The 23411-nt window shown below is 57.6% G+C and overlaps 1 protein-coding gene across 2 annotated transcripts in view; it reads right to left on the bottom strand.

Annotated features, from left to right (window-relative positions):
- Positions 1 to 3724: 3724 nt before the first annotated feature.
- Positions 3725 to 23411, bottom strand: part of KIF26B (kinesin family member 26B) — a 416715-nt gene continuing 397028 nt past the window's right edge. For both annotated transcript variants that reach the window (XM_044267071.1, XM_044267072.1), the window contains 5 exons: positions 13584 to 13746; positions 9256 to 12643; positions 6483 to 6685; positions 5898 to 6048; positions 3725 to 4547 (listed from right to left, as the gene is read on the bottom strand). In XM_044267071.1, the coding sequence (XP_044123006.1) occupies positions 4399 to 4547; positions 5898 to 6048; positions 6483 to 6685; positions 9256 to 12643; positions 13584 to 13746 (4054 nt within the window). In that variant the 3' untranslated portion in view covers positions 3725 to 4398. The remainder of the gene's footprint in view (positions 4548 to 5897; positions 6049 to 6482; positions 6686 to 9255; positions 12644 to 13583; positions 13747 to 23411) is intronic.

Raw genomic sequence — 23411 nt, 5'->3', positions numbered from 1 at the left:
GTCAGGGAAATGGCTGAGTGACACAGATTGAGTTCTTACCCACAAATGTTGACAGGTATTTGCTGGAGGAGGAGAAAGATTCTAACCCAAAAGAATGTGGTATTTTCACATCCTGTTGCGTGACACACACCCCCACTCCCAAATACTTTGGGCCACTTATTGGCAGTGTCCGTGGAGCTGGGCAAATGGCCTGGCTTCGGGGGGCACAGAGTCCAGTGGGCTCTGCTGGCTGTTGTCGGTGGGGCCGGGTCTTCTGTTGGCAGTGCTGCGCAGTGTCCCTCTGTCCCAGAAGGCCGAGGCCCCGGGGACAGTGGAACCGGACGTTTTCAGCATCGACTAGTTGTGACAAGACTTTCCACCTGTTTCTTACTGACTACGCTTTCGAGGTTGAAAGGAGATGGCCTTTAAAAGCAAGGGAATCTGTCAGCACGTGCTCAGGGTGGACAGACATTCCGGAAGGCGGGAACACCGAGCCAACTCACGATTTCTTCTGGTTTCAGTCATGAAATGGACTCATCTCTAGTCATTTCTTTCATAGCCCCAAATCCTTTATGGAATTTTTGGAAACCTCCACTACACATCAGCCGTGGCCGAGGCCACAGGTCGCGGTGTCTGCAGGCTCTCTCAAGCCTGGCCTTCTCTCCCACGAAGCACAGGTCCGTCACCGGCTTTCCCACCGGGACACCTCTGGAAAGGGTCACAGATCAGCCCAGATGCGCCATCAGCCCACGGAAGGGCTTCTTGCACTGAAGTCCAGGAACGAGCACAAGTTGTGTGTGTGTCAGATTTCTGGAAGCACCTGCCCGGATGGCGTTTGTGGCCACAGTGAGATCACTGCCACCTTCCAGGGATGCGGACTTCAAGTGTAAGGCTAAGTTAGGCCCCCTGGCCAGCTTCTTGTCTGCTGAGTTCCCCGCGATGGGCTGCCTGGTTTCTTGTCCCAGCTTCCACCCCTGCTGTGGCTCAGGGTCCCTTGGAGGACTACTGCCGGCGTCCACACAGACTGCTCTCTGCATCGGTCACAGGCTCCCCGTGTTCGGAGTAGTGACTGGAGATGAAACCACACGCGGGGTGTTCTGATTTCAAAGCTGGAAGAGATGGAGGTCAGCAACAGCTTCCCTGTGACGGACGAGGGACTTCAAGGACCCCAAGGTCCAAGGCTGCAGCTCGCGGGTGGGGGCCGCAAGCCCGGGACAAGCCCACCGTCACCCGGTCACAGCACGAACCGGCCTCATGAAGACTGACCTGGATTCACTCCCTGGGAAGCAATATCTCCATTTCCCTCTTGCGGGTCTGAGTTGTGGGTCTGAGTTGTATTGCACAGCTCGTGCCTCAGCTCACGCTAACTATCTGGGCAGACCTCAGACAAGGAGCTTACAGATCTAGATGCTAATGTCACACAGGAGGTTACCAGTCCTTCTGTTTGTGGATAATGACATGGAAACGGGTTCTCTGACCTTCTCCTTGGTCATCTGTCACCAGAACCAAACTGTGGTGCCACCTCAAATCAGGCCATCGGGCGAGGTGTTCCGCGGTGATTGGGACCGCCTCGGGAGAGTCGGCCGGACGGGCTTCCCTTTGTGCCCAAAGAGCATCGCCTGCTTCCTCAACTCCTGGGAAGAGCCCGGAAGTGAGACAGCCCCACAATTCATGACGTCTTCCTATGGGTAAGCCACACTTGGTACATGAAGATGTTTGCAGCTCAGTGAGGTTTCAAGGAAAGAAAGAGAAAGGAGAGAGAAAGCCAGAATGGACAATCTCTGCATGGAGTTGGCCGATAACTTCCTGAGTGACACTCACGGTGCAGCATCTTGGAGAAGCCGGTCTGACCCAGTAAGAAGGCTCTCGGTTTCAGTCAACCCTTTGGCTGCTCACGAAGTTGCAACCAGTGGAGAAACACAGGCCTGGGGAGGGTAGGAAAGCTTCCAGGGTTTGAGATTTTAAATTTTTGTAGATGTTTTGATTTGGTCTCACTCCAGAAAAGGCACTAGGGACCCCACAGCTGGTCCGTTGAAGGCGGGCAGTGCTGCATGGCGACCTCGGGGCCGGGGGAGACGTGCTGGGGAAAAGCTAAGTACGTGGGCTCCCCCTCAAGTGGGTGTTTCCAGCACAGACTAGAGTACTCATTTCTGATAATTCCCAAATTAAAGGCTTTTCATCAAGTGGTGTATTTCAGGGCAGCGACCAAAACGGATGCAAACTCTGACTCAAAAGATGGGCATTCCTTGGGGTCTGGAAGCTTCCATAATGTTCAACAAGCCCGTTCATACAGGTGTGGGGAGGGCAGAGAAGTGCCCAGAGCCTTGTGCTTGCCCTGCTGGCTGGGGAGAAGGCTGAAGAGCTGGGGGACGCCCCACTTCCCATGGTGACAGGCGACTTGTCTAGCTAAGGGGAGCACGGTCTGTTCTGGAGCAACTTTCACCATGTTGGAGCCCGTTCAGTTGTCCAACGTGAGCATCTTCTCCATGTGTCTCTCTGCCTGGGAGCAGGTGGACACGAGGCAGAGCTGGACCGGTCACCCATGGGGCTGGCTTTCAGGTGTACGAGCCATCGGGCCATTGGTGTCGGTTCTGACCAGTCAAGGACCATGTGCCATAGGCTCACGAGACCCCTCCACTCCCGTGCACTGAACCGGCTGAGCTCCACCGGCTGCCAGCTCTGCTGGGAGCTGTGCCTCTACACACACGCTCAGGTCTGATTCCTTGGGGTGCGGCTGGGTCTGAGGCACTGGGTAGCAGGGACTGTTGAACTGAGAAATTGGCTCACGGTGATCTCATGGTGATCTCATGGTGCACTGGAGGGCTGATCCGAAGTATGCTCTGGAAGAGCCCCAGCACCCTCCCCTCCCGGCCGCAGGAGGCGGCAGGTGGCCCCTGCAGCTCTACGGCTGTAAATTGGATAATCTCTTGACCACTTGGTGCCTTGGAGTCTCATCACTAAAGTTGATATGAGAATCCCTAAGGGAGTCGAGGCAGGGATGAACCCCTCCCCCATCTGAGGATGAAGCCCCACGTTCCTGGGACAGCCTGTGCACAAAACTCTGGACTCTGGCTCTCCAGGGGGTGTGGTTCCCAGCAGGAACCCTGCCTTCTGTGGCCAAGCCGGAGGGGACCAGCCTTCTTTTTGGGATGGAGGCCTCAGAACGTGGGAGGTTGGGGACATTCTGCATTTGAGCAGCACTCTGGACCCCAGAGACGTCGTGGGGTCCCAGCACCCTCCTTGTTCTAAACCAAGACTGCTGGCAGTCTGTGAGCGCAGACCAGCGTGAGACGGTCTCCACGCCGGGCAAGAGCCCTATTCTGAGAGCGTCGCAGAACCAAAGAACAAAAAATATGGCTCTATTGAGTTGGTTCAAGCTTTCAATCCAGTCTTTGGAATAAAAACGACTATGAGAAAAGTTTGGAGGGCCAAGAAAACCTGGGTCTGGGGGTAAAGGAACCAGTATGCACGCCAGGACTGGGAAGGAGAGGCTCCATCCGGAACAAATCTCTCTCTCAAAGCACACGGAAGGCTCGGTCGTAAGGGCTCCTTCTCCCGGGAAGGTGCGGCCCCGTCTCCTCTCCCGTTCTCTCGAGCTGACGCACCCGCCCAGCGGGGCCGCCCGCGCCCCTGGTGAGAGGTGGCGCGGAGTATCACCCACTGTCCCCGCCGTCTTTGGAAACACACTGGCTCGTGCCCACCGAGTCTCTCTGTTCCGTTCGAATGGCCTCACCGTTAAGAACCGTAAAGGACAGTGAACATTTATTCAGAGGCAATACTGATTAGGGGATCGAGCTACAAACACTACTTACTTAGAAACAGCAAGTCAGAAATAGGATAAAACACCAAGAGAAAACGAGCTGTAAATACGTTTCAAAAATGCGTTTGATTTTCTTTTCCGTGGTGGCGGCGGTGGTAGTTTCCTCTGTACTAGCACCATCTGTACACAAGAAAGTCTCAACATAAACTGTGGATAATAAAGATTTGCAAGGCACTTAATCAGTCGCTCTGGGTCATCTGCTGTTGTGTGTCCGCTCCCGACAGCAGTCCTGCACGTGCCCTCGCCCCTTCTCGCCAAGCCAGAGAAGAGAGGGGTCCCTTGCCAGCAGTTCTTACGTATCAACAAGTTCTCGAAAGTTCCTCAAAGTGCTTTTTCAGTCTCACGGGGCTTCCACGTCCCTTGGGCTTCCCAACATTTCCTCCTCCCACACGTGTGGTGTTTGCATCTTTCCTACAGAAAACAAAAAACTGCTTCCGCTCAGCGCTCGCTGCAGACTTGCACCAACCTTCGTCCTCCTGCTGTCTCCGAGCCGCAGGCACCAAGGGGCTGGCTGGGGCGGGGGGTGGGGTGGGCAGGGGTGGGGTGGGGGGGTGGTCCCCGGGCAGTGAGGGGAGGGGCGGGCAGGCCGGGCCGGGTCCTCATCGGCGCCGGGAGGTGATGTCGAAGCAGGTGATCATCATGAGGTGGGCCTTGCAGAAGTTGACGCGGCTCTCCAGGCGCTCGGTCACACACTCCAGTGCCTCCAGGTACTCCAGGGAATCGAGCTCCAGAACCTGCTCCAGGTCAACTGCAAAGAAGGAGAGGCCTGATGGAGATGTGCAGGGGCGTGGCTTAGGAGGGGCCCTGCCCCCATCGCCCAGGCCTGGGACAGCGCTGGACTGCTGCCTCCCTCGGCTGATGCAGAGAATCCCCTCCTTTTGTGCGGGTGGCCCTCACCTCAGCGACATTTATACCTCTGTCTACTTCCGTCTGTTCCCTAGCGGGCTGAGAAACCTGACCCTGTCTCTGGGCACTTCCTGCCTCCACACACGCCCTGGTGCTTCGGGAAATGATGAGGCCAAGTCCATAATAACGAAGATTGCTTGCGCTCAGAAGACAAGATGAGATTCGGGACCCAGAGGCCATCCCTCAAGGTCAGGCCCACATGAACGGTCTGTTTCCTTCAGAGCCCAAGGAGCAGTGGTGTGGGGCCATCCCCTCCCGTCCCCAGGTCCCTGCTCTGTCCGGTGGTGACCGGCTGCAGGATGGTGGCAGGGGGTCCAGCAGGGTGAGGGGAGGGGGGATGGCCCCGGGAAGAGGACGCTGGCCCAGGACCCCCAGCTCAGCCATGCCTCCCCGTCGCCGGCACAGGTTCCTTCGAAGGGAGAAGTGCAACGGCTACTCTGCCTGCATTACAAGCCTCGAGTTGCCATGAGGAGTAAAGCAGCAACGAGAGGGGGTATTGAACATGGCTTGGGAACCAGAGCACGGATGCTGCGGGGGCTGTAATGCAGGCCGCCTGCGCAGGTGCCCTGGCTGAGATCCCGAGGAGCGAGGAGACTTGCTCGGGGTCCCACACAATGAGGATGACAGCTGGGAAGGAGACCGAGGGCTCTGTTTTAAAAACAACAGAGGTAAGATCCAAGACACTGACTGAGGAGGACACTGAACTCCCCTCCCTGCACACACAGGCCAAGCAAATCCTCTAGAAGACAGGAGGCCGAAGGCCTTCTGCACAGCCCAGGCTGGAGGCAGCACACAGAGAACCACAGGAGACACGGAGGCACAGCACCGCAGGGAGCCCCCACCACCCACACACCTCGCCGGGACACTGGTGGCTTCTGGGGGAGGATAGAGTCAAGGGGCCAGCGGCAGATGCGTCAGCCCTGGGGCGCAGGAAAGAAGCCACGGGTTAAACGTCTCTGACAAGAGGAGAAAGAAACCAGCCCTGTGCCACTCAGCAAGGGGCTCAGCTGGGACTCTCTGGATCAGAAGTGCTGGGGAGCTCGAGCAAGAGCATCCTGGCTACGCCTTTGCTGCCCGCCCCCGCCCCATCTTCCCGGCGGAGCGCGAGGCTTTGGGCCCCGGAGCCCGGCACCAGCTGCGCAGCACCCCCACCCCCATGGGCCCAGTGATGGGGAGGAGCCCGGGGCCTTACACTCGCTGAGCCACTTGTTGGGGTCCAGCATCAAGTACTGCTTGGTGACCTCCAGCTCCTTCATCAGCCACTCGTACTTGGCCCGGACCTCCGCGATTCTCTGCTGGCGGTGTTCCAGAATCTTCAGTTTCGCGTTGAAGCCCGTGACCTCCTAGACGGCAGACGAGAAGGATGGAGGTGCGTGGAGAGAGGGAGGAGGGGGCCCCAGCTTGGACCCAGGCCGCCTCCCGCCCCTCGCCAGGAAGCTGGGAGGGCCCCGGGCCCTCCGGGCCGCTTCTGTGCCTTCTGCCCAAGCCCGATCACACGACCGCAGGGTAGGACTGTCACGGGCATTTCTCCCATTTAGGAGGCGGCTGGGGTTCCAAGCTGGAGCCAGACAAGCCCCCAGGACCAGCAGCTTCCCCGGGCTTTGAGCCTTCGGGGCGCCTGGACAGAGAGGCTCAGAGCTCTGTGGCTGGGGCAGAGCCACCAACTCCCGCGCGCCCCAGAAGCCCGCGGGCAAGTCTGCATGGGTCTGAGCACACGACCCCGGGGTGCGGGCAGGTGCAGGGGCGCTCGCCCCCACATGGAGACCTGACGGCTCACCTTGCTGCCGCCCCCACGTCGCCGCTGCAGCCGCTCCACGTCGTCGATTTCATAGACTTTGATCTCGAAAGGTTCCGCGAGGCCCCTCTGGGTGCTGCGCAGGGGGCCGTCCACCCAGCGTACCCCGCTGCTGCTGGCCGGCTTTCTTGCAGGGGACGGGGTGTCGAGGGACAGTGCTGGGATGAGCCTCCGTCTCTGAGATCCTAGGGACGGAACGAAGCCCAGAGTTTATCTCTTTGAGGATCGGTCTTTCAAGAGTACGTATTTTGTGATGTGTGTGCAGGGACGCACGGGCAGGTCTGTGGCAGGCCTGACCACGGACGGTCTACCGCCCGGCCACGTGCTCAACAGTGACTCCCTTCATCTGCCTTTCCTGCTCCCCGGGCTTGTGCTCCCGATGCCTCAACCCACGGTGGCCTCCACCCCATCCCACATGCTCCATCCGCGCCCACCCCCCCAGGCTGGATCGTGGCACCTTCCCCACGTCTGAACGCTGTCCACGCTTCCACCGCGCGACCCCACTCGGACTCGGCGGTTGGCCTCGGTCACCATCCGTCTGCACGCCTCTCCTGCTCTTTTCCCGTTAGGGGACAGGCCTCCTCCATGCCGCCCCTCCCCACCATCCTCGAGCCTGCCTGTCAGCGAGCTCCAAGAGCACAGAAGACAGGGGCTGATCGAGATGTAATAAAAGAAAGCCCCCGACTGTGGATCGTCGTAGGGAAAGGAAGTCCTATGACCACCAACATTCCTTATGTTATCTGCGTCGTCTCCTGTGACGTGAGCATTGGGGAGACGGGGGTGGTGACGCGCTGCCCGGCCCCTCGCCTGGCTTCTGGGTGAGCCCGGCCGCGTCTCCCGCTCTCCAGCTCCGACAGATCGCCGCACCGCACTCTGGCTAATCCCAGGCACGTTCCACCAACGCGGGTCTCCAGGAAGGGGACCCAGAAGGTGAGCTTAATGACACTTGGCTGTTTCTCGTGCTACAAAACCCTCAGAGTTCAAGTTTACCCTCCTTGTGATCTATTTCTAATTCATTTTTCAACCAGAGCATTACAGTTCACAAGCAGGGCGATAACTGCCCATCTCCCCTGCAGGTTCAGACATCCCCAGGAACATTGGTACAACCCAGCCATCCAGCTAAGAGTTTCCTTTGTGGAGTAATATGGCTTCTCTTAAGCTGCTTTTGATTTATGCCACTCATATCTGACAGCCAGCATGTCTCTCAATAACCACCTAAATAAGTGGGACAAGGTCACCTAACCTGCAAAGCGCTTACGTCCACTGCCACGTCCATCCTGGGGCTCCGAATCCCCGTCCGCTCCTCGCAGACATTGGATTCTGCTGGCGCTCAGTATCACACCCATCTCTGGGCCCGAGCCTGGGGCTTTCCTACACCGGGGCCTCGGACAGCCTTGCCCAACAGGAGAGCCTCCAAGGACGGCTTTATGGATGGAGGCAGCCCTAGGCAACAGCGGGTACAGAATCTGCTGGCCGCTATCCACACAGCTCTGTACCCCAACACAACAGCTGAGCCCCAAAACCACAAGTCTCGAAGAAAGAGGAATGGAGGAAGAGAGAAAAGACTGGACTGGTCGGTAGGAGGCTCTCAACGAGAGTGGGGGCAAACATTCTACCCTCCCCACACCCGTGAGCATGCCGCTGACATCACAGTGCCCCGGGTTCTGGGGCACGGGGGGGGGCGGGGGGGGTAGGTGGTAGCAAGAAGGTTGGCCAAGTAAGTAATGGAAAGGCCAACGGATTCGCCCCACCCCCACCCCTGCAGACTCTGGCTGGGATACACTTTCTTGCTATTTTTAGAGACTAGTATCAGTGTGTTTTAATGTCCTGGGCCCTGGAAAGACCCGTCCCATCTTTGACTTCCCAACAAGCCAGTAGCGCCAGTTCAGGAGGGTTGTGGTTTCCGAGGGTCCCACAGAAGGGCCCCAGACGGTAAAGGCCAGGCTGGGGGGGCAGGAGCCTGCGCCCCTCTCACGCTGGTCAAGGCACACAGACTGCACGCGGGGCTCTGTGTCAGACAGCCTCAGTAAAAAATGTGCCCTTCGCTCAAGAACACGGAGGGGAAGTGTCTGTGGAGGCCCCTGGAGAGTGGAGCTGAGTCCCCGTAGCTCACACTGTCTCCTCGCTCCTTCTGTCTCCTCATCCGGGTCTCTTCTGGTGCCAGTTCCCCTCACCTGCTCCATGGCTACAGGGCCACCAGCTCTGACCTGGGGCCTCTCTTGTCCTCACCCATCAGAACTCCCTGTCCCTTGTCACTCCAAACTCTGCAGGTCAATGGCCTTTGTTATATTAATGAGTCTTTGGACTTTTTAATTGCCTTTTGATAGGAGCTTCCGGGTGGTGGAAGACATTCTCTGACAGCGTGCCTTTGGGGCACCAGCGTGCTTGCTGTGTTAGTGTGCTGTGCAGGTGCACTGTGTGTGGATGCATGTGTGTGCGTCGTGCTGATGCAGTGTGCGCGTGTGCACGCATGCGCAGGCCGGGCGCGCTGCAGGCCCCGAGGTGGCGGTGCGCGCCGACTCTCCACCGTTAACGACACCAGCGCGCTCCATGCCCCTGCGGGAGGGTGGCCGCAGGGTCTCGGGACCAGCAGTCCCACGTGCTGGTGTCCGCAGCCGCCAGGGCGCGAGCCTAGCGACCGTGACCCGGCCCTCGGAAGCGCGCGCCGCGGTCACCGAGCTGGGTCACGGAGCAGCACCCAGCCCCGGGCGCTGCGGGGGCGGGGGCGGGGATACGCGGAGGGCCCGGCGCCTACCTGAGTTGGAGCGCTTCTTTGGGGCTTTGAGGCTGCGGCAGCGGCCGCCCACGGAGCTGCTGTTGTCGCTTGTGGAGTCGTGCGCGGACGAGGCGCTGCCGGTGGCCTCGCTGTCACGCAGCACGCTCTCGTAGCCGCTGCTGCCGCCGCTGTGGTAGAACAGGGCGGTCTTGCCCATGGCTGGTGGCAGCTCGCCGCTCAGCACGCTGCTGTTGTCGCTGCCATGGCCGCTGCTGCAGCGGTGCGGCCGGCGGGGCGGCGTGACCTTGCTGTAGGGCGAGGGCAGTGGGGGTGCGGCAGGCCGCTCCTCGCCCGGCACCCCCGTGCGCCCCTCGGCGCCCCGCGCGCCCGCGCCGCCCTGCAGCAGCTCCGAGATGCGCCCGTTAACGGCGCGCGGCGGGGGCTTGCAGGCGGGCCCGGCGCCCCGGCTGCGGCTCAGGGACTGCGTGGACCAGGAAGTGGGCTTGGCGCTGGCCGCCAGGCCCGGGCTCTGGCCCACCGACTGCGGCAGCGACTTGGTGGAGAAGCTGAGTGTCTTGGTGGTGGCGGTGGCCAGGCTGCGTGCCTTGGGGCTGGCCAGCAGGAGCTTGCTCACTGCCGAGATCTTGCACGGGCCGGCCTTGGGCGAGGCGGCACCGACCGCGGAGGCCGAGGAAGCAGCGGGGGGCGGGGCGGGACCCGGCGCGGTGGGCGAGGCCCCAGGGGCAGCGGCAGCGCGGCCTGGGCTCCTGCCCGTGCGGGGCATCGTGCTGTCCTTGCCCGCGTGCGCCCGCCAGCTGCCCGCGCACAGGCTCTCAGCCCTCTCCAGCGACAGGCACTCGTAGTGGCTGATTGTGGCCCGGCCCAGGGAGTTGGTCCTGCTGGCCAGTTGCTCCAGCTTGGCACTGAAGAGTCGGCTGCTGCTGCTGGCCTCCTTCACCTTGCCGCCGGCCTCGTCCCCGAAGGGAGCCAGGAAGGGTGCTGGGGGGTGCGAGGGGCTGCTGGTGCCGCTGCTGCAGGCGCTGTGCTGGGGGCTGGCCCGGTTCTTCTGGTCCAGGCTGGACTTGCGGACTGGCGGCAGAGGGGGTGTCCCTTTGGGCCGAGCCAGGACACTGTGCTTGGGCGACGCCACCTTCCTCTCCAGGGTTGCCTTGCACGGTGGCATGCCCAGCCCATTGGTCTCTGCGGTGCAGTGGTAGAACAGGCTGCCCAGGTCCTCCTGTCTGCTGGCCTTCTGGAAAGCCCGGGGCAGGCTGCTGGACTTCAGGCTCCTGTTGGGGTGCACTGGGCTCTGGGCGGCCCCGCCGGGCAGGGCCGTCTCACAGCCATCCACAACCCTCCTCAAGCTGTCACTCCCGGGTGAGGCAGACACTTCCCCGCTACTGCTACTCAGCCTGTCCCCGGGGCTGACCTTCCTGTCCTGTTCTGCCCCAGCCTCAGGCTTCGGGGGGCCTGGGACAGCCTCACCCCCGGTTCCCTCTTCGCTGGGATAGGCACTCTCTTTTTTTACCTCCTCTTCCCGTTTTAGCCAAGGGTCCTCAAATTTCATCTCCACTTTTGCGCCAGTCTCCCGGCTCTCTGGGGCCTGCACGGCTCCCGGCGCCGAGCTGAGCACGGGGGCGATGGGCGCCTCGGGCTCTTGGGCGGGCCGGGGGCTCACGGTGATGCAGGGATATACCGTAATGTTGGTCTTCATAGGGATGTAGCCCTCGCAGCCGCCCAGATTTGCGGTGTTGGAGATGGTGACCGTGGCCTTGCCCAGCGTGGAGGTCTTGCAGCCCTTGATGGGGGCCGCCTTGCCGAAAGCGTCCTCGCCCGTGTCAGACAAGATGAGCAAATTGTCGGGCCCCACCTTGGGCTTCTCCCGGCACACCGCAGTGCCGTTTTGGAGGCTGCCGACGAGCTCCGAGGCTGGGGGCTCAGCCATGGCCTCCCCGGGGCCAAAGCAGGTCTGGGCGACGAAGCTGTGGCAGGACTGCTCTCCGTCGCTGCTGGCGCTCATCTCGCTCAGCCAGGAGCTGATGGACGAACGTCGGCTCCCAGCCTGGCCCACCTTCTCGTCCAGGGTCAGCTTCGGGAGGGGCAGGAACTGCGTGATGCTGACCTCGGAGACGGGCGCCACGCCGGAGTAGCACTCCAGGTCCTCGCTGATGCTGCCGATGATGCTGACGGGCCGGGAGCCCGAGGCCAGGGCCTGCACGGAGCAGTCGCTGTTGAAGCTGATGATGCTGGTGGGGCGGCCGCCGTCCAGGACGCCGCTGATGGTCAGCTCCTCCACCAGCGTGAACACCAGCTCGTCCTCGCCGTTCAGCTCCAGCGGCTGCTGCACCGTCACCATCGTGGTGCTCAGGAGCTCCTTCTTAGAATCCGGAGACGTGGCGGCCGGAGGCTCGTCCTCGCCAGGGCTCTCGGGGAACCCCTCGCTCCCGGCGGACATGGACTTCTTCAAAACCTGGGGGCTCATTCCGACCGGGGGGGTGCGCACCTCGGGCGGCAGCAGGGACTCGCTGGAGACTGGGCCGGGATCCTTGCTCGGCGGAGGCAGGGGTGCGGGAGCCGGCAGGACGCCCTTCTGGGTGTAGACCTTGCACCTCTGGGAGGGAGAGCTGGCCGGCTTGTACTCGGAGGTCTTGGACAGGCTGGCGACGCCCAGCCGCGGGGAGCCCATGGGCCTGGGCTTGCCTTCCACGAAGCTGCAGGAGTTCAGGCTCTCTCGGCTGCTCTGCAGGCTAGACGTGCTGCTGCCAGGGATGCTCCTGGGCGAGGCCGGGGTGGGGCTGCCGGGCAGCGCGGGGCCGGGCGCCGGGCCAGGGGAGTGCTTCCTCTGCATCTTGGAGGCGGGAGGGTCCGTGCCTTCCCGGTCGGTGGACGGGCCATCAGACCCATTATCTTCCTTATCAGACTCACAGAGCGGGTCCGCCCCGGCCGCCTGGCTCGACGGGGGCCCCTTGCCGGCCTGCTCGGCCCCGAACTGCACGGGCAGCTCTTCGAAAGGGAACTGACTGGGCTCTTCGCTGCCGTCGATGCAGCCCAGCCTCTCCTGCAGCTCCGCGAACGTGTTGCACTTCAGACAGTCCCTTTCAGACTTGCTGCCGGAGGCCCCGCTGGCCTCCACGGGCCGGCTGTCCCCCCGGGCCTTCTGCAGGGCGGGCACGATGGGGACAAAGTCGGGGGGGCCCTCGTTGTCTGTGAGCTCCTTGTCCGAGAGGGCCGTGCCGTTGGGCCCGATGTAGATGACCGTGTCGCAGGACTGCTCGCTGCTGGAGGAGTAGTCCGGCTCGCTGGGCAGCTGAGGCACGGGGAAGTCCGGGTCCGCCGCGGCCCTGGCCTGGAAGGGCCGCAGCTGCGTGGGCCTGCGCATCCGGCCCTCTTCGCAGGAGCTCTCTCCGCCAGAGGAGCTGGACGTGTACTGTGGGTCAGAGGAGGGAGGTTAGGGGGGGTCGGCTCTCCAGACACAGCCCTCCCTGCGAGCCCACAGTGGACCCCGTGCAGGCCCCCCAGGCCGCCCCGGTCGGTCTCCCTGTGCGGGGCCATTTCTCGTGGTGCGCAGGCCAGTGGGCCCCGGCCTTGCATGCCACGGCCCCTCGTGGGAAGAACAGCCCCTGTGTGGCCCACGGGACACAGAGCCTGCTCATGAAAGGAGGTGACTGGCCAAGGCCCCGTCTGGCATCTGAAAGGCTGAGGGGTCCCTGCCTTGGCAACTCTGCCCCCCAAAACGAAGAGATACAAAAAGGAGAAGAAGAGAGCTTCCCACTTCACCCGCTGGCCCGGTGACCACAACCATGATGGCTCTCTGACATGCTCTCGTCACACCCCCCGCGTTCTGGCTTTGCCTCCGAGAGCACAAGCTGGTCGTTTCCAGCAGACCCCGCGCGTCTGCCAGAGACCACTGGGTTCACACGGCAACACCCAGGAGCCTAGAAAGGATTCCTGGAAACGCAGGGGAAGTAAGTAGGGCCGTGTGAGCAGGGAGCAGACAAGCCCCTTTGGGCTCAACCGCCTGAAGGACACGGCCTTGACCTACGCGGGACCAGGGTGGGGAGACAGATGCGGAGTATTTCTCAGCCGTCCCCAATTCTTCACCACCAAGGAGCAGCCGTCCCTCCGAACTGTCTCAGAGCCGACCCAGCGCGCCCGGGTGGGGGCCAGGCTGGATGGCCGACGGCTGGCGGGGGGAAGGGACGTTGCCGGCCCGACAGCCGTCCTGCTCCGAGTGGCTGCCAGGCGACGTGGGCAGCACCGCAAACCCCTGCCCCTGGGGCTCGGGGGTTAGAAAGACTGACCCGCTCCGGGGTCGGGCTCCAAAAACACCTTCCTCCGCTGCACCCCTCTCCCCAGGAGCGCCTTACCTTCGTTTTCTTCTTCTTCATCCTCAAGACCCTGGAGGCGACCTGGATGGTGGACAGGGTTTCAGCGTAGCTGCCGGCGGCGGCCGAGATGTGGGCGATCATGGTGGTGCGGCAGTTCACGTTCCCCAGGGACTCGCGCAGCAGCATGGTGAGCTTGCTCTCCCTGCGGGCGAGGAGGGCTGCGTTAGCGCGCGGGGCCACAGGGCAGGGCCGCGGCCGCCACGTGGCTCTTGTTGTTGTGGGCAGTGGGTTTTTCCCCCCCATTTTTAAAAAATGGCATACGAGTGAGCCTCATCTTTCTCCCCGGGGCTATTTGTAGTTCTAATCCCAAGGACAGAGTCCGTGCAGGTCACCTCTGGTCCGTGCTGTCCTGCTGCCAGGGATAGACCCGTGTGTCCGCGTGCACGGGACATCGTGCCGAGTGGGACCTGGGGTCAGGAACGAGCGGAAGGAGCCGGACAGAATGGCTCTGTGGCCAGCTGCACACACGACCCTCACGCCAGCGGTCCCCACGGCGGAAGGCAGCCTGCCAGCCACGATCCCACGCGGGGAGCCGAGGGCTTACAATGTGCGTGGCTGGTCTGCACGGACTGCAGGCCCTGTATCACCGCGGCCTCTCACTCTCGTGTTTGCACACGGCGGGAATGTGGGAAAAGGTGTATGTAGTCCTGATCACAACGCAGACATGGCCCCACGCGCTCAGCCAGCCAGCCACGGAATGCGGAACTTTCTAGAAAGCCGTCCTCTGGATGACTCTGCAGGTGCCATGTGGGGCCAGGGCCCCGAGGGGTGATAAGGAGGCCCGGGAGTTCACAGATGGTGTTTCCAGGCTCTTCAAAAACGGACCTGGGGGAATGGCTCCTGTTTTCCCATTCCTGCCCTCGTCCCCGCTCTCCCCCTGCCTTGCTTTTGCAATGCTTCTGCTTACATCGTCATCAGCGCTCACCCCTCAGCTGCCGCCAGATGGCTTTTCTGCCCCAGAGCCTTCCCTGAGCCCGAGGGCAGAGGCAGCCTCTGTTTCCCGTGTCCTGCGTGCATAGCTGTGCGTCGTGCTCACGGCACCAGGTGCAAGGGGCCTGTCCCCTCACCGATGTCCCCACCGGGCTCTCTGCCCGCTACCCCTGCTGAGCTCCCTGGAGACGGGTCGTCCAGCTTGGTAGACCCGGGGTGAGAGGCCGCTGTCAGCAGAGATTAGGCCTTGGACGCGGGGAAACCATTTCACACATGACCTGTGGCGGGCCTGTAGGAAGACCGTGGTGGACGAGCCGCTGTTTCCTTTCCACATGGAACCAATTAAGGTGTCTGTTCAGGAGGCTGAGCTTGCTGTGGCTCAGTTATGGGGCAGTTTAAAAAAAAACATTGGGATTTCCTCTTGAGCGAAATTGTCAGTGATAAAAGTTGTGCAAGCAGAGTGTTCTGGGCAGAGTGTTTCGGCCCCTCAAACTCGTAGGTTGAACCCTCACCCCTAGAGTGAAGCCATTAGGGGGTGGGGCCTTCGGGAGGTGACCGGGAATGAGGCTCTATTGAGGGGAACTTGGGGGAGCTCCCAGGCCCCCATCGCAGAGAACCAGGAAACCTCTCTCACGGGATGCAAGATCTGCCATTGCCTTGTCAGACTTTCCCAGAACGGAGAGAAATAAAGGTCTGTGGTTTCAGCCGCGCCCCCGCCAGTGCCCGCGTCTGTGATAATCCATTCCAGCCGCCTTGATGGACTAGGACAGGTAAGGGGGGTGTGCAGGAGGACCCAGGCCCAGCGGCCCACACTTCATTGCCGGCAGACGCGGCCCTGGTGCTGATGGCCGGACAGGAAGTCTGGGCCACCCCCGGCAGACGTGCTGAGCCAAGACATGGCACCGGGGCGAGTCCCGGGCTTTGTCTTCCCCGTGGCTTCGAGTGGAAGACCGACCCCGTTAGCGTGAAGCTGTGACGCTTTCGGTCCGTTCGTTCTGACTGTTCGTGGCAGTCGTGTTCGTCTAAGTCTCCATGAACGCCGAAGTTGTGAACGCCGTCCAGGTGGGCACCCAGCGACGGAGCAGTCCGTGACCCTGTTCCGGGTGTCCCTTCTTGAAAACAGCAGATTTGATGTGCCTTTCTTACAAATAACGAATTATATGCACCCTCTTTTTATAGTAAACGGTAGCCGAGAGGGCGCAGCATTTTTCTGACTCTGGGTAACATGAACATAAACGTCTTCAGCTTTCAGTCTCACGAGATTGTCCACTGAGCTTTTTTGTTTTTGTTTTTTTTTAAAAGAATTTCACCAGGGCACCTGGGTGGCTCCGTGGGTTAGGCCACTGCCTTTGGCTCAGGTCATGATCTCAGGGTCCTGGGACTGAGTCCCACATAGGGCTCTCTGCTCAGCAGGGAGCCTGCTTCCCCCTCTGTCTGTCTCTGCCTGCCTCTCTGTCTACTTGTGATCTTTCTCTGTCAAATAAATAAATAAAATCTTTAAAAAAAAAAAAAAGAATTTTACCGTTCCTCTCACGGATCCACAAATAGAGCCATTTTTCCCATAGCTTTGTCACATGCTTTAGAGGATCTCTTAAACTTTCCGGCGCTTGCTGTGTAGATCACTGAATGCCCTCTTCCTTTCTCTGGATGAAGCCAGGTGTTGACTCATTAACGTTGAACTCAGGCCAACAGTACCCTAAGTCATAACCAGAACCAAGCTTCTCTACAAATGTGGAGGAACCTTCTTGCACCAGGGAACACTGGATACACCCACAGTGATACCACCAACAAAAAGCATGCAAATCGGGGCACCTGGATGGCTCAGTCATTAAGTGTCTGCTTTCGGCTCAGATCAGGATCCCAGGGTTCTGGGATCGAGTCCCACTTTTTTTTTTTTTTTTTTTTTTTAAGATTTTATTTATTTGACAGAGAGAGGTCACAAGTAGGCAGAGAGGCAGGCAGAGAGAGAGGAGGAAGCAGGCTCCCTGCTGCTTGGCCCAATGCGGGACTCGATCCCAGGACCCCGAGACCATGACCTGAGCCGAAGGCAGCGGCTCAACCCACTGAGCCACCCAGGCACCCCGAGTCCCACTTTTGCCTCTGCCTCTCTGTTTCTCATGAATAAAAATCTTTACCCAAAAATGCACACAAATACAAACAACGCTGGCGTGGGGCTCTGAAGCCTCATGTTAATGCTTGTTAACCGGGGCAGGCTGCGGAGGACACATTCCACTAGCTTCTCCGTGTGGCCGCGTGTGAGTCCTCAGGCACAGGGGCCAGAATCAACAGGACGTGGTCCCACCAGACCGTTTGCCTGGTGCATTTCCACACTATTCCCCATTCATGAGTCAATCACAGGGCGTGTGTTTTTGTTTTTTCTTTTTTCCCAAGTCCATGTTGTTGGAAGAAGCCAGGGCATGTGTGTTGCTTGGCAACTGGCATTTTAGCTCTCCTCGAGGAAAGCCAGTAAAACCACGAGCAGGGCTCCTTCACGCGGGTCTCTCCAGACGCTCAGACATCTTATGGGAATGAAAAATGGTGGCTATAAAGCTTTGGGTTTTTTTCCACCCCGTGATGATCTTTTAACTTGGAACAAAGACAGTTAAGTTGGGGAGGGAAGGTGAAAGAAGGGGCAGGGCGCTAAAGGCTGAAAACTGTAGATTTCACTCAGTGTCTCTGGTAGGAAAATAAAGATTCAAGAGTTTCTAGGGCAAAAGCAGAGATTCGATCCACGCCTCTGCATGGGGGCTGAGGCAAGAGGAAGGGAAATGCACAGGTGGGGAGCTAGCGGCCTCCGAGCCCAGGGCCAGTCTGGAGGAGGGATTTAGGGACTGGGGGGCCACGTGGGAGGGGTCCTGGCTGGGCAGAACAGCTGGGGCACGGGGGACTGGTGACAGCAGAGCCGACTGGGGTCTGGGGACGGACCGTGCCCCTCTTTGAAGCAGCCACATTCTATACACACATACTCTACCTCCCTCCCGACCCAAATGGCACATGTCTTTTAAAATTTTTGGAAAAATGTCTTGCTTTTTAGATCAAGTCAACTTTTTCTTAGACCCAGCAAGAACGGAATCCTGAACGAACGTTCACACTGCTAATGCGAAAAGAGCACGATGAGCATGAACTTGGGCTGACAAATCGGGGCCTGGAGGCCAAAGCCGGCCCACCACCTGCTTTTATAAATAAAGTTTTATTGGGACACAGCCACGCCTATTAACATACTGGGTCTGGCTGGCCTGGTGCCACAACAACAGAGCTGGGTGGTTTTGCGACAGAGCCTGTGTGGCCCACAAAGCCACAGACGTTTACTATCTGAACCTTTATGGAGAAAGGTGTTTGTTTTCCCCCGTGTCCTACAGTCACGACATAGCGTGTTCTCATCCCAGACGCAGTGCCCAAGAGTCCCCAACCAGAGCACGAAAGTGGATGGTGATTTCCTTGCTTTAGATCGTCTCTTGCTGAACAGAAACTGGCAGAGAAGCAAATCCTGATCTTTAGAATCGCTCGAGCACTGGGACACAGCTACAGGCAACTGCCCAGATCCCCTCCTACGGCTCACGGATGCAGAGCCTGTCCTCCCGAGGGGGCTGGGAGGCTGCACACACTCATTCACTCACGTCTGCAGTGGCTCATTCCAGAAGCACGTGGCAAGCCTGTGCCACCCAGACACACGGTGCAGGGACAGCGTGGAGACAAGGGACAAGGCTGTGCTCCCTGAGCCGGCTACCCGGCGAGCACACACATGACATCATTTGTTAAAGCCAACGGCACAACCTCTAACACTGCGCGTGATAAGTAAAGACCCCTCTGAGGCTGAAGGCTGTCCCCACTGTCACTATAACTTCTTGACTTCTAGAAATGCCCTTACCTCCACAGTCTGTCTCGTGGGCTGGGATTCTCCTACTTGGCTGACATTTATTTGCCCCAAACACCCCCCAAAACTCTGAACTCCTTTTGGAAAGGGTGGTTTGGAATCCACAGTGTGTTCTTTACAGACCCTTGGGGGAGGAAATCCTCTCAAACCCTCCCAGCTGGCGAGACAGTTCAGGGTTCCGCTGAAATACAAGCTGTCACCCAGCGGTGCTGGCCAGGTCATCAAGTCCAAAAAAGGCCCTTCCTTTCACAAGCAGCGCAAAGTAGCCTTCTTTTCCAAAAAGGCAGCGATGGAACCCTGGAGGTACCAAGTCTTGGGAACCGAGTCCTTGTGCAGGAGATGGGGAGCTCTGAATCACCATGAGAGGGAGCCCACCCATAGCCCCACAGGACGGCCCTCCCTTCGGCCCTGCTTCTCACAAGTCAGTCTGTAGATAACCACTCCTGCCACTTTCTAGAAACCGGCCCGCTTTCTACCCGCTTTCTCCGGAAACTGCTGGAATGTGCCGTGGAGGCTGAGGTGGGTAGCTTGACGTTCTGGACAAGAACCATGAGAGTTCTGAGCCCACAGTCCTGCCCCCAGGGCCCTGCTTCTACCCACCAACCCCTAGGAGGAAAGAGGACAGTGGAAAGGAAGAAGGAACGGAAAGAAAAAGAAGACAAAAGGTACATCATGAACTCGACCTAGTTTTGGCCCCTCAAATGGTACTCTACGCGCTCTCTCCCACTGCCTCCTTCCTAGTCACACCCCACTGGTATGTGAACGTCTTTCCTTACTGTCGCCCAAGCGGTCACTGGCAAGTCCTGAGTTCAGCCCAAGTTCTGGGGACCAGGGTCCCCCTGGGTGAGGACAATTCTCGTCCTATCTTCTAGGTCCCAAGCAGATACCTTTGTGACACCGTTGAGCTAACAAACACACAAAAAAGCCCTTCCCTTGAGTTTATTGTAAGGGACATGGTGGCTCCCTTCTCACGACTGTTCCAAAGACACACGCACTTTGGGAGAAGACTTTGTACGCCTTCTCTGTAGGAAAACCATCTCGGCGGCATGCCCCTCGAGGGTGCCTACATTTCAGGGCATGAGTGGTCTGGTTCTGGTTGCTACAAAAGAGCCAAAAGCTTGGTATGAGCCACGCTAGCCTAAGGGCATTTCTGCGAGGAGTTACGTGAAGTTAGAGCCTTCGGATGTGGTTCCCTTTGTGCTGCCTGATGACAGGGGCGGGTCGCGGGACGCTGGGGAGCAGGGTGCGCAATAAGGCAAACTGGGCAGAGAAACACAGCCCTCAGCCGGGACTGGGACTCTGGCACCCGCACGTGTGTCAGAGAAGCCTCTAGAAGCAATGGCATTTAGCTGTGTGAGAGGTGGTGACTTCACTTCCTTTGCTGGGGGACAGCTTAGAGAAGAACCCTCCAGGAGCCACCCAGTGCCTTAGGACCAGCCTTGGGGACCCAACCAACATAGCACCTGGTCTGGGACCTGCAGTTGGTGGAGGGCCTGAAACCAGAACCCCAGAGAGTGGACAAGGTTAACCGAATTGTTCGCTCATAGGGTTAGACATTTTGGAACCCTGAGGCCCAAACGGCACCGTGTTGGAAGGCCTCTGACACAGGTAAGACATGGAGAGATGGCGGGTGCGCCTGGGGGGGCTCACTCAGTGGAGCGTCCAGCTCTTGGTGTCAGCTCAGGTGGTGATCTCAGGGTCATGGGATCAAGTCCCGTGTTGGGCTGCACACTCAGCAGGGAGTCTGCCTGAGGATTCTGTCTCTCCCACTACCTTTCCCCCTTCTTGTGTGCACTCTCTAAAATAAATCTTTTTAAGAAATACACGGGAGTGGGGCACCTGGGTGGCTCAGTGGGTTAAGCATCTGCCTTTGGTTCAGGTCATGGTCTCAGAGTCCTGGGATGGAGACCCACGTTGGGCTCCCTGCTCACCGGAGAGCCTGCTTCTCCATCTCCCTCTGCCGCTCTGCCTACTTGTGCTCCATCTCTCTGTCAAATAAATAAATAAAATCTTAAAAAAAAAATACACAGGAGAGATGCCATCCAGCCTACCTAGGGATGGCACCGTGTGGCTGGCACCGTGTGGCTCTAGACCTTTGGTAGCTGTGTCCAATGAGAGGTAGGAACGAAAAGATGGTGCCCCACAGGGGCCTGCCATTGTAAGTATGATGAGCCACGTGACAGGCATTCCTGACAATGGGACATTGGAAAACGTCTGGATGGAAAGCCAGCTTATGCCAGCTAAAGGGTTTGTGTTGCACGTATGGTTTGGGGCCAATGAAACCTGCTTTATGACTAACGGTTTACCACCGTACACACAGGAAGACAAAACCTAAGGGATTCTGGGCTGCACGCATCCATTTGACCGTGGATATCAGTGTTTCATTTCTCTGAATAAGATAAAATTCACATTAATTCCACCTGCTTCATGAGAAAGACCAAACAGTGAATAGTCTGGACAGAATATTTTAAAAGAAGTATGTGATGCAGCTTATATTGAGTTTATAGCTATCAGGAGGTTTCCAGTTAAAATCCTAGCTAATGTGCTTCAAACTCATTTAATAAGACATACTCATGGGGCACCTGGGTGGCCCAGTTGGTTAATCGTCCGGCTTTTGATTTCAGCCCAGGTCATGATCTCAGGGTTGTAAGATCGAGCCCCGCATTGGGCCCTGAGCTCAGTGGGAGAGTCTCCTTGAGATTCTCTCTCTCTCTGCCCCTTCCCCACTCTCTTTCTCTCTCAAATAAATAAAATTCTTACCAAAAAAAGACATACTTGCAATGACTAAACTGATCATAACACATGGGTTCACTTTCAGAACCTAAATGCATTCCATGAAAACTTTTTTTTTTTTTTACATTATTCACTTTTAAACAACTCAAGCCTCCTCATTTAGAGCAAGGAAAAACTTCCATCTGGTCTATGTTGCTGACCACTGAGACCTAGTAGACTCTGAATTGCTCTAGATATTCTCGGTTCTGCTCAGGAAAATGTACATTCATTCCGAGGCAACAGACACACAGGGGTGACATAAGATATTTTAAAGGTAATTCCTACAATGAGCATCACAGGCTAGAGATTCCAGGAGACGATTCTGAGTCAGGCTGAACAATATTTTTAGAAGCACAGAGTATCAGAGTTGAAAGGATTCTCAGAGGTCGCCGTACTTTCTGGAAAAAAAATTGCCACTGTAGCAGGTGATCTGCTCTCTGCCGGAAGATTTTTAATGACTGCGAACTTACTAACTCCTGGGGCAGCCTGTGTGATACTTTCGAAGAGCCTCAATTGTCAGAAAGCTCTTCTTATACTGAACTTAAACCTTCCTTAGGCATCTTCTTATACTGAACTTAGCCCTTCCATGGGCACTCACAGTAGTCTAGGGGCAACACAGGGTAAGAACAAACCTTGTGCATACAATAGTCCTTCACATTTTAAAAGACATTGATCATATCCTCCCTTAAAGGTTCTCTTGCTTGGGAACATTCCTCATTCCTTCCATTGCTCCTCAGATATCTGGTTAGTTGTCCAAGCTCATCCTCAGCCCCCTTCCACTACCATGAAGCCCAGCACCTCCTCTCTGCTCAGAGTTCTTGTCTAGTGAAAAACATGGCTTTGCCCAAAGAGGTCTTGCCTTTGCCCTCAGCCTCCAAGTGGTAATCTATGTCATATCAGGAGGGGCTCTGTTTAGGGCAGGGACTGGCTACACCAGATCAGAGGGCCACACCTGACTGTCTTAGGGTGGGGGCTGGCCACACCACAACGACCAACTGTGTGATTTTGGTCGGAGACCTTGGGCCATGCCGTATCAGTCGTAGAATGAGTGTGACCATGTGGGATATCAATCAGTCAATCAATCAATCACGCCTACATCATGTAGCCCCAGTAAAAACTCATGCTAAAGCTCAAATGAGCATTCTGGGTGGCAATACTGGTGTGTACTGTCACCCACGGACACTGGGAAGATAGTCCACTGTGACTGCATGGGGTAGGACAAGCAAAGCTTCATGCGTGGAACCCTATGCCCCTCTTCCTTGGGCTAGTTTTCATCTCTGTCCTTTCTCTGCAATGAATCACAACTGTGAGTACCTTCAGCAAGTCTGGGAGTCCTCCTTAGTGAATTACCAAACTCGAAGATGGTTTTGGGAACCCTTCAAACTTGCCATTGGTGTCAAAAGTGGGAGAGCCTTGTGGAAACTCTTCTAACTTTGCAGACAGACTCTACAGAAGTCTGGGGCCAGCTTGGTAGTCTGAGAACTGTGCCCTCAAGCCCCATGGTGTGACCAATGCCAACTCACTCTTTTCAACAAGATCCTGAGAACCTTGAGGGTAGGAGCTGCGCTTTTATTTTGATCTTTTTATTTGGACCTTTCTTTACAGTAACTTGGACAATGTTGATGACATATGAGCTCTAGGACAGAAGGGGAGAGATTCTGTATTATTATTATTATTATTTTTACTTTTAGCATTACCAGGAGCTAAGAATACCATCATCACTTTGACAAAAAAAAAAAAAAAAAAAAACAAGACAAAACAAAAACTAAAAACAATAGCCTAGAAGGCAAATTAGTAGACCTTACAGACAAATAGGAAGTAGGCCCAAAGGTTCTCCCTGAACTCACAGATTGCCAAAAGTTATATATGCTAATGAGGCTTAAGATGCTATCAAGAGATGCTTAATGAGTCAATGATGAGAGTCTCTGTACTTACTAGACATGCGGATAGATCTGTGATGGATGCACGCTCATTATTTAACCCAACTGCAGGACCAGATTAGGAGCAATAATGTTTCTATCATTTACTGCAGTTTGGTTTTTTTAAAGATTTTATTTGAGAGAGAGAGGGAGAGAGCACACTGGAGAGAGCAAGCATGAGTGGGGGGCAGAGTGAGAAGGAGAAGCAGGGTCTGTGCTCGGCAGGGAGCCTGACTTGGGGCTCGATCCCAGGACCTCAGGATCATAACTTGAGCCACCCAGGTGCCCCAGGAAGTTTCACTTCCTTTGTAA

Source organism: Neovison vison, chromosome 10 (assembly GCF_020171115.1).
Source record: "Neovison vison isolate M4711 chromosome 10, ASM_NN_V1, whole genome shotgun sequence".
NCBI lineage: Eukaryota > Metazoa > Chordata > Mammalia > Carnivora > Mustelidae > Neogale > Neogale vison.
This window is presented reverse-complemented; position numbering and strand designations above follow the sequence as displayed.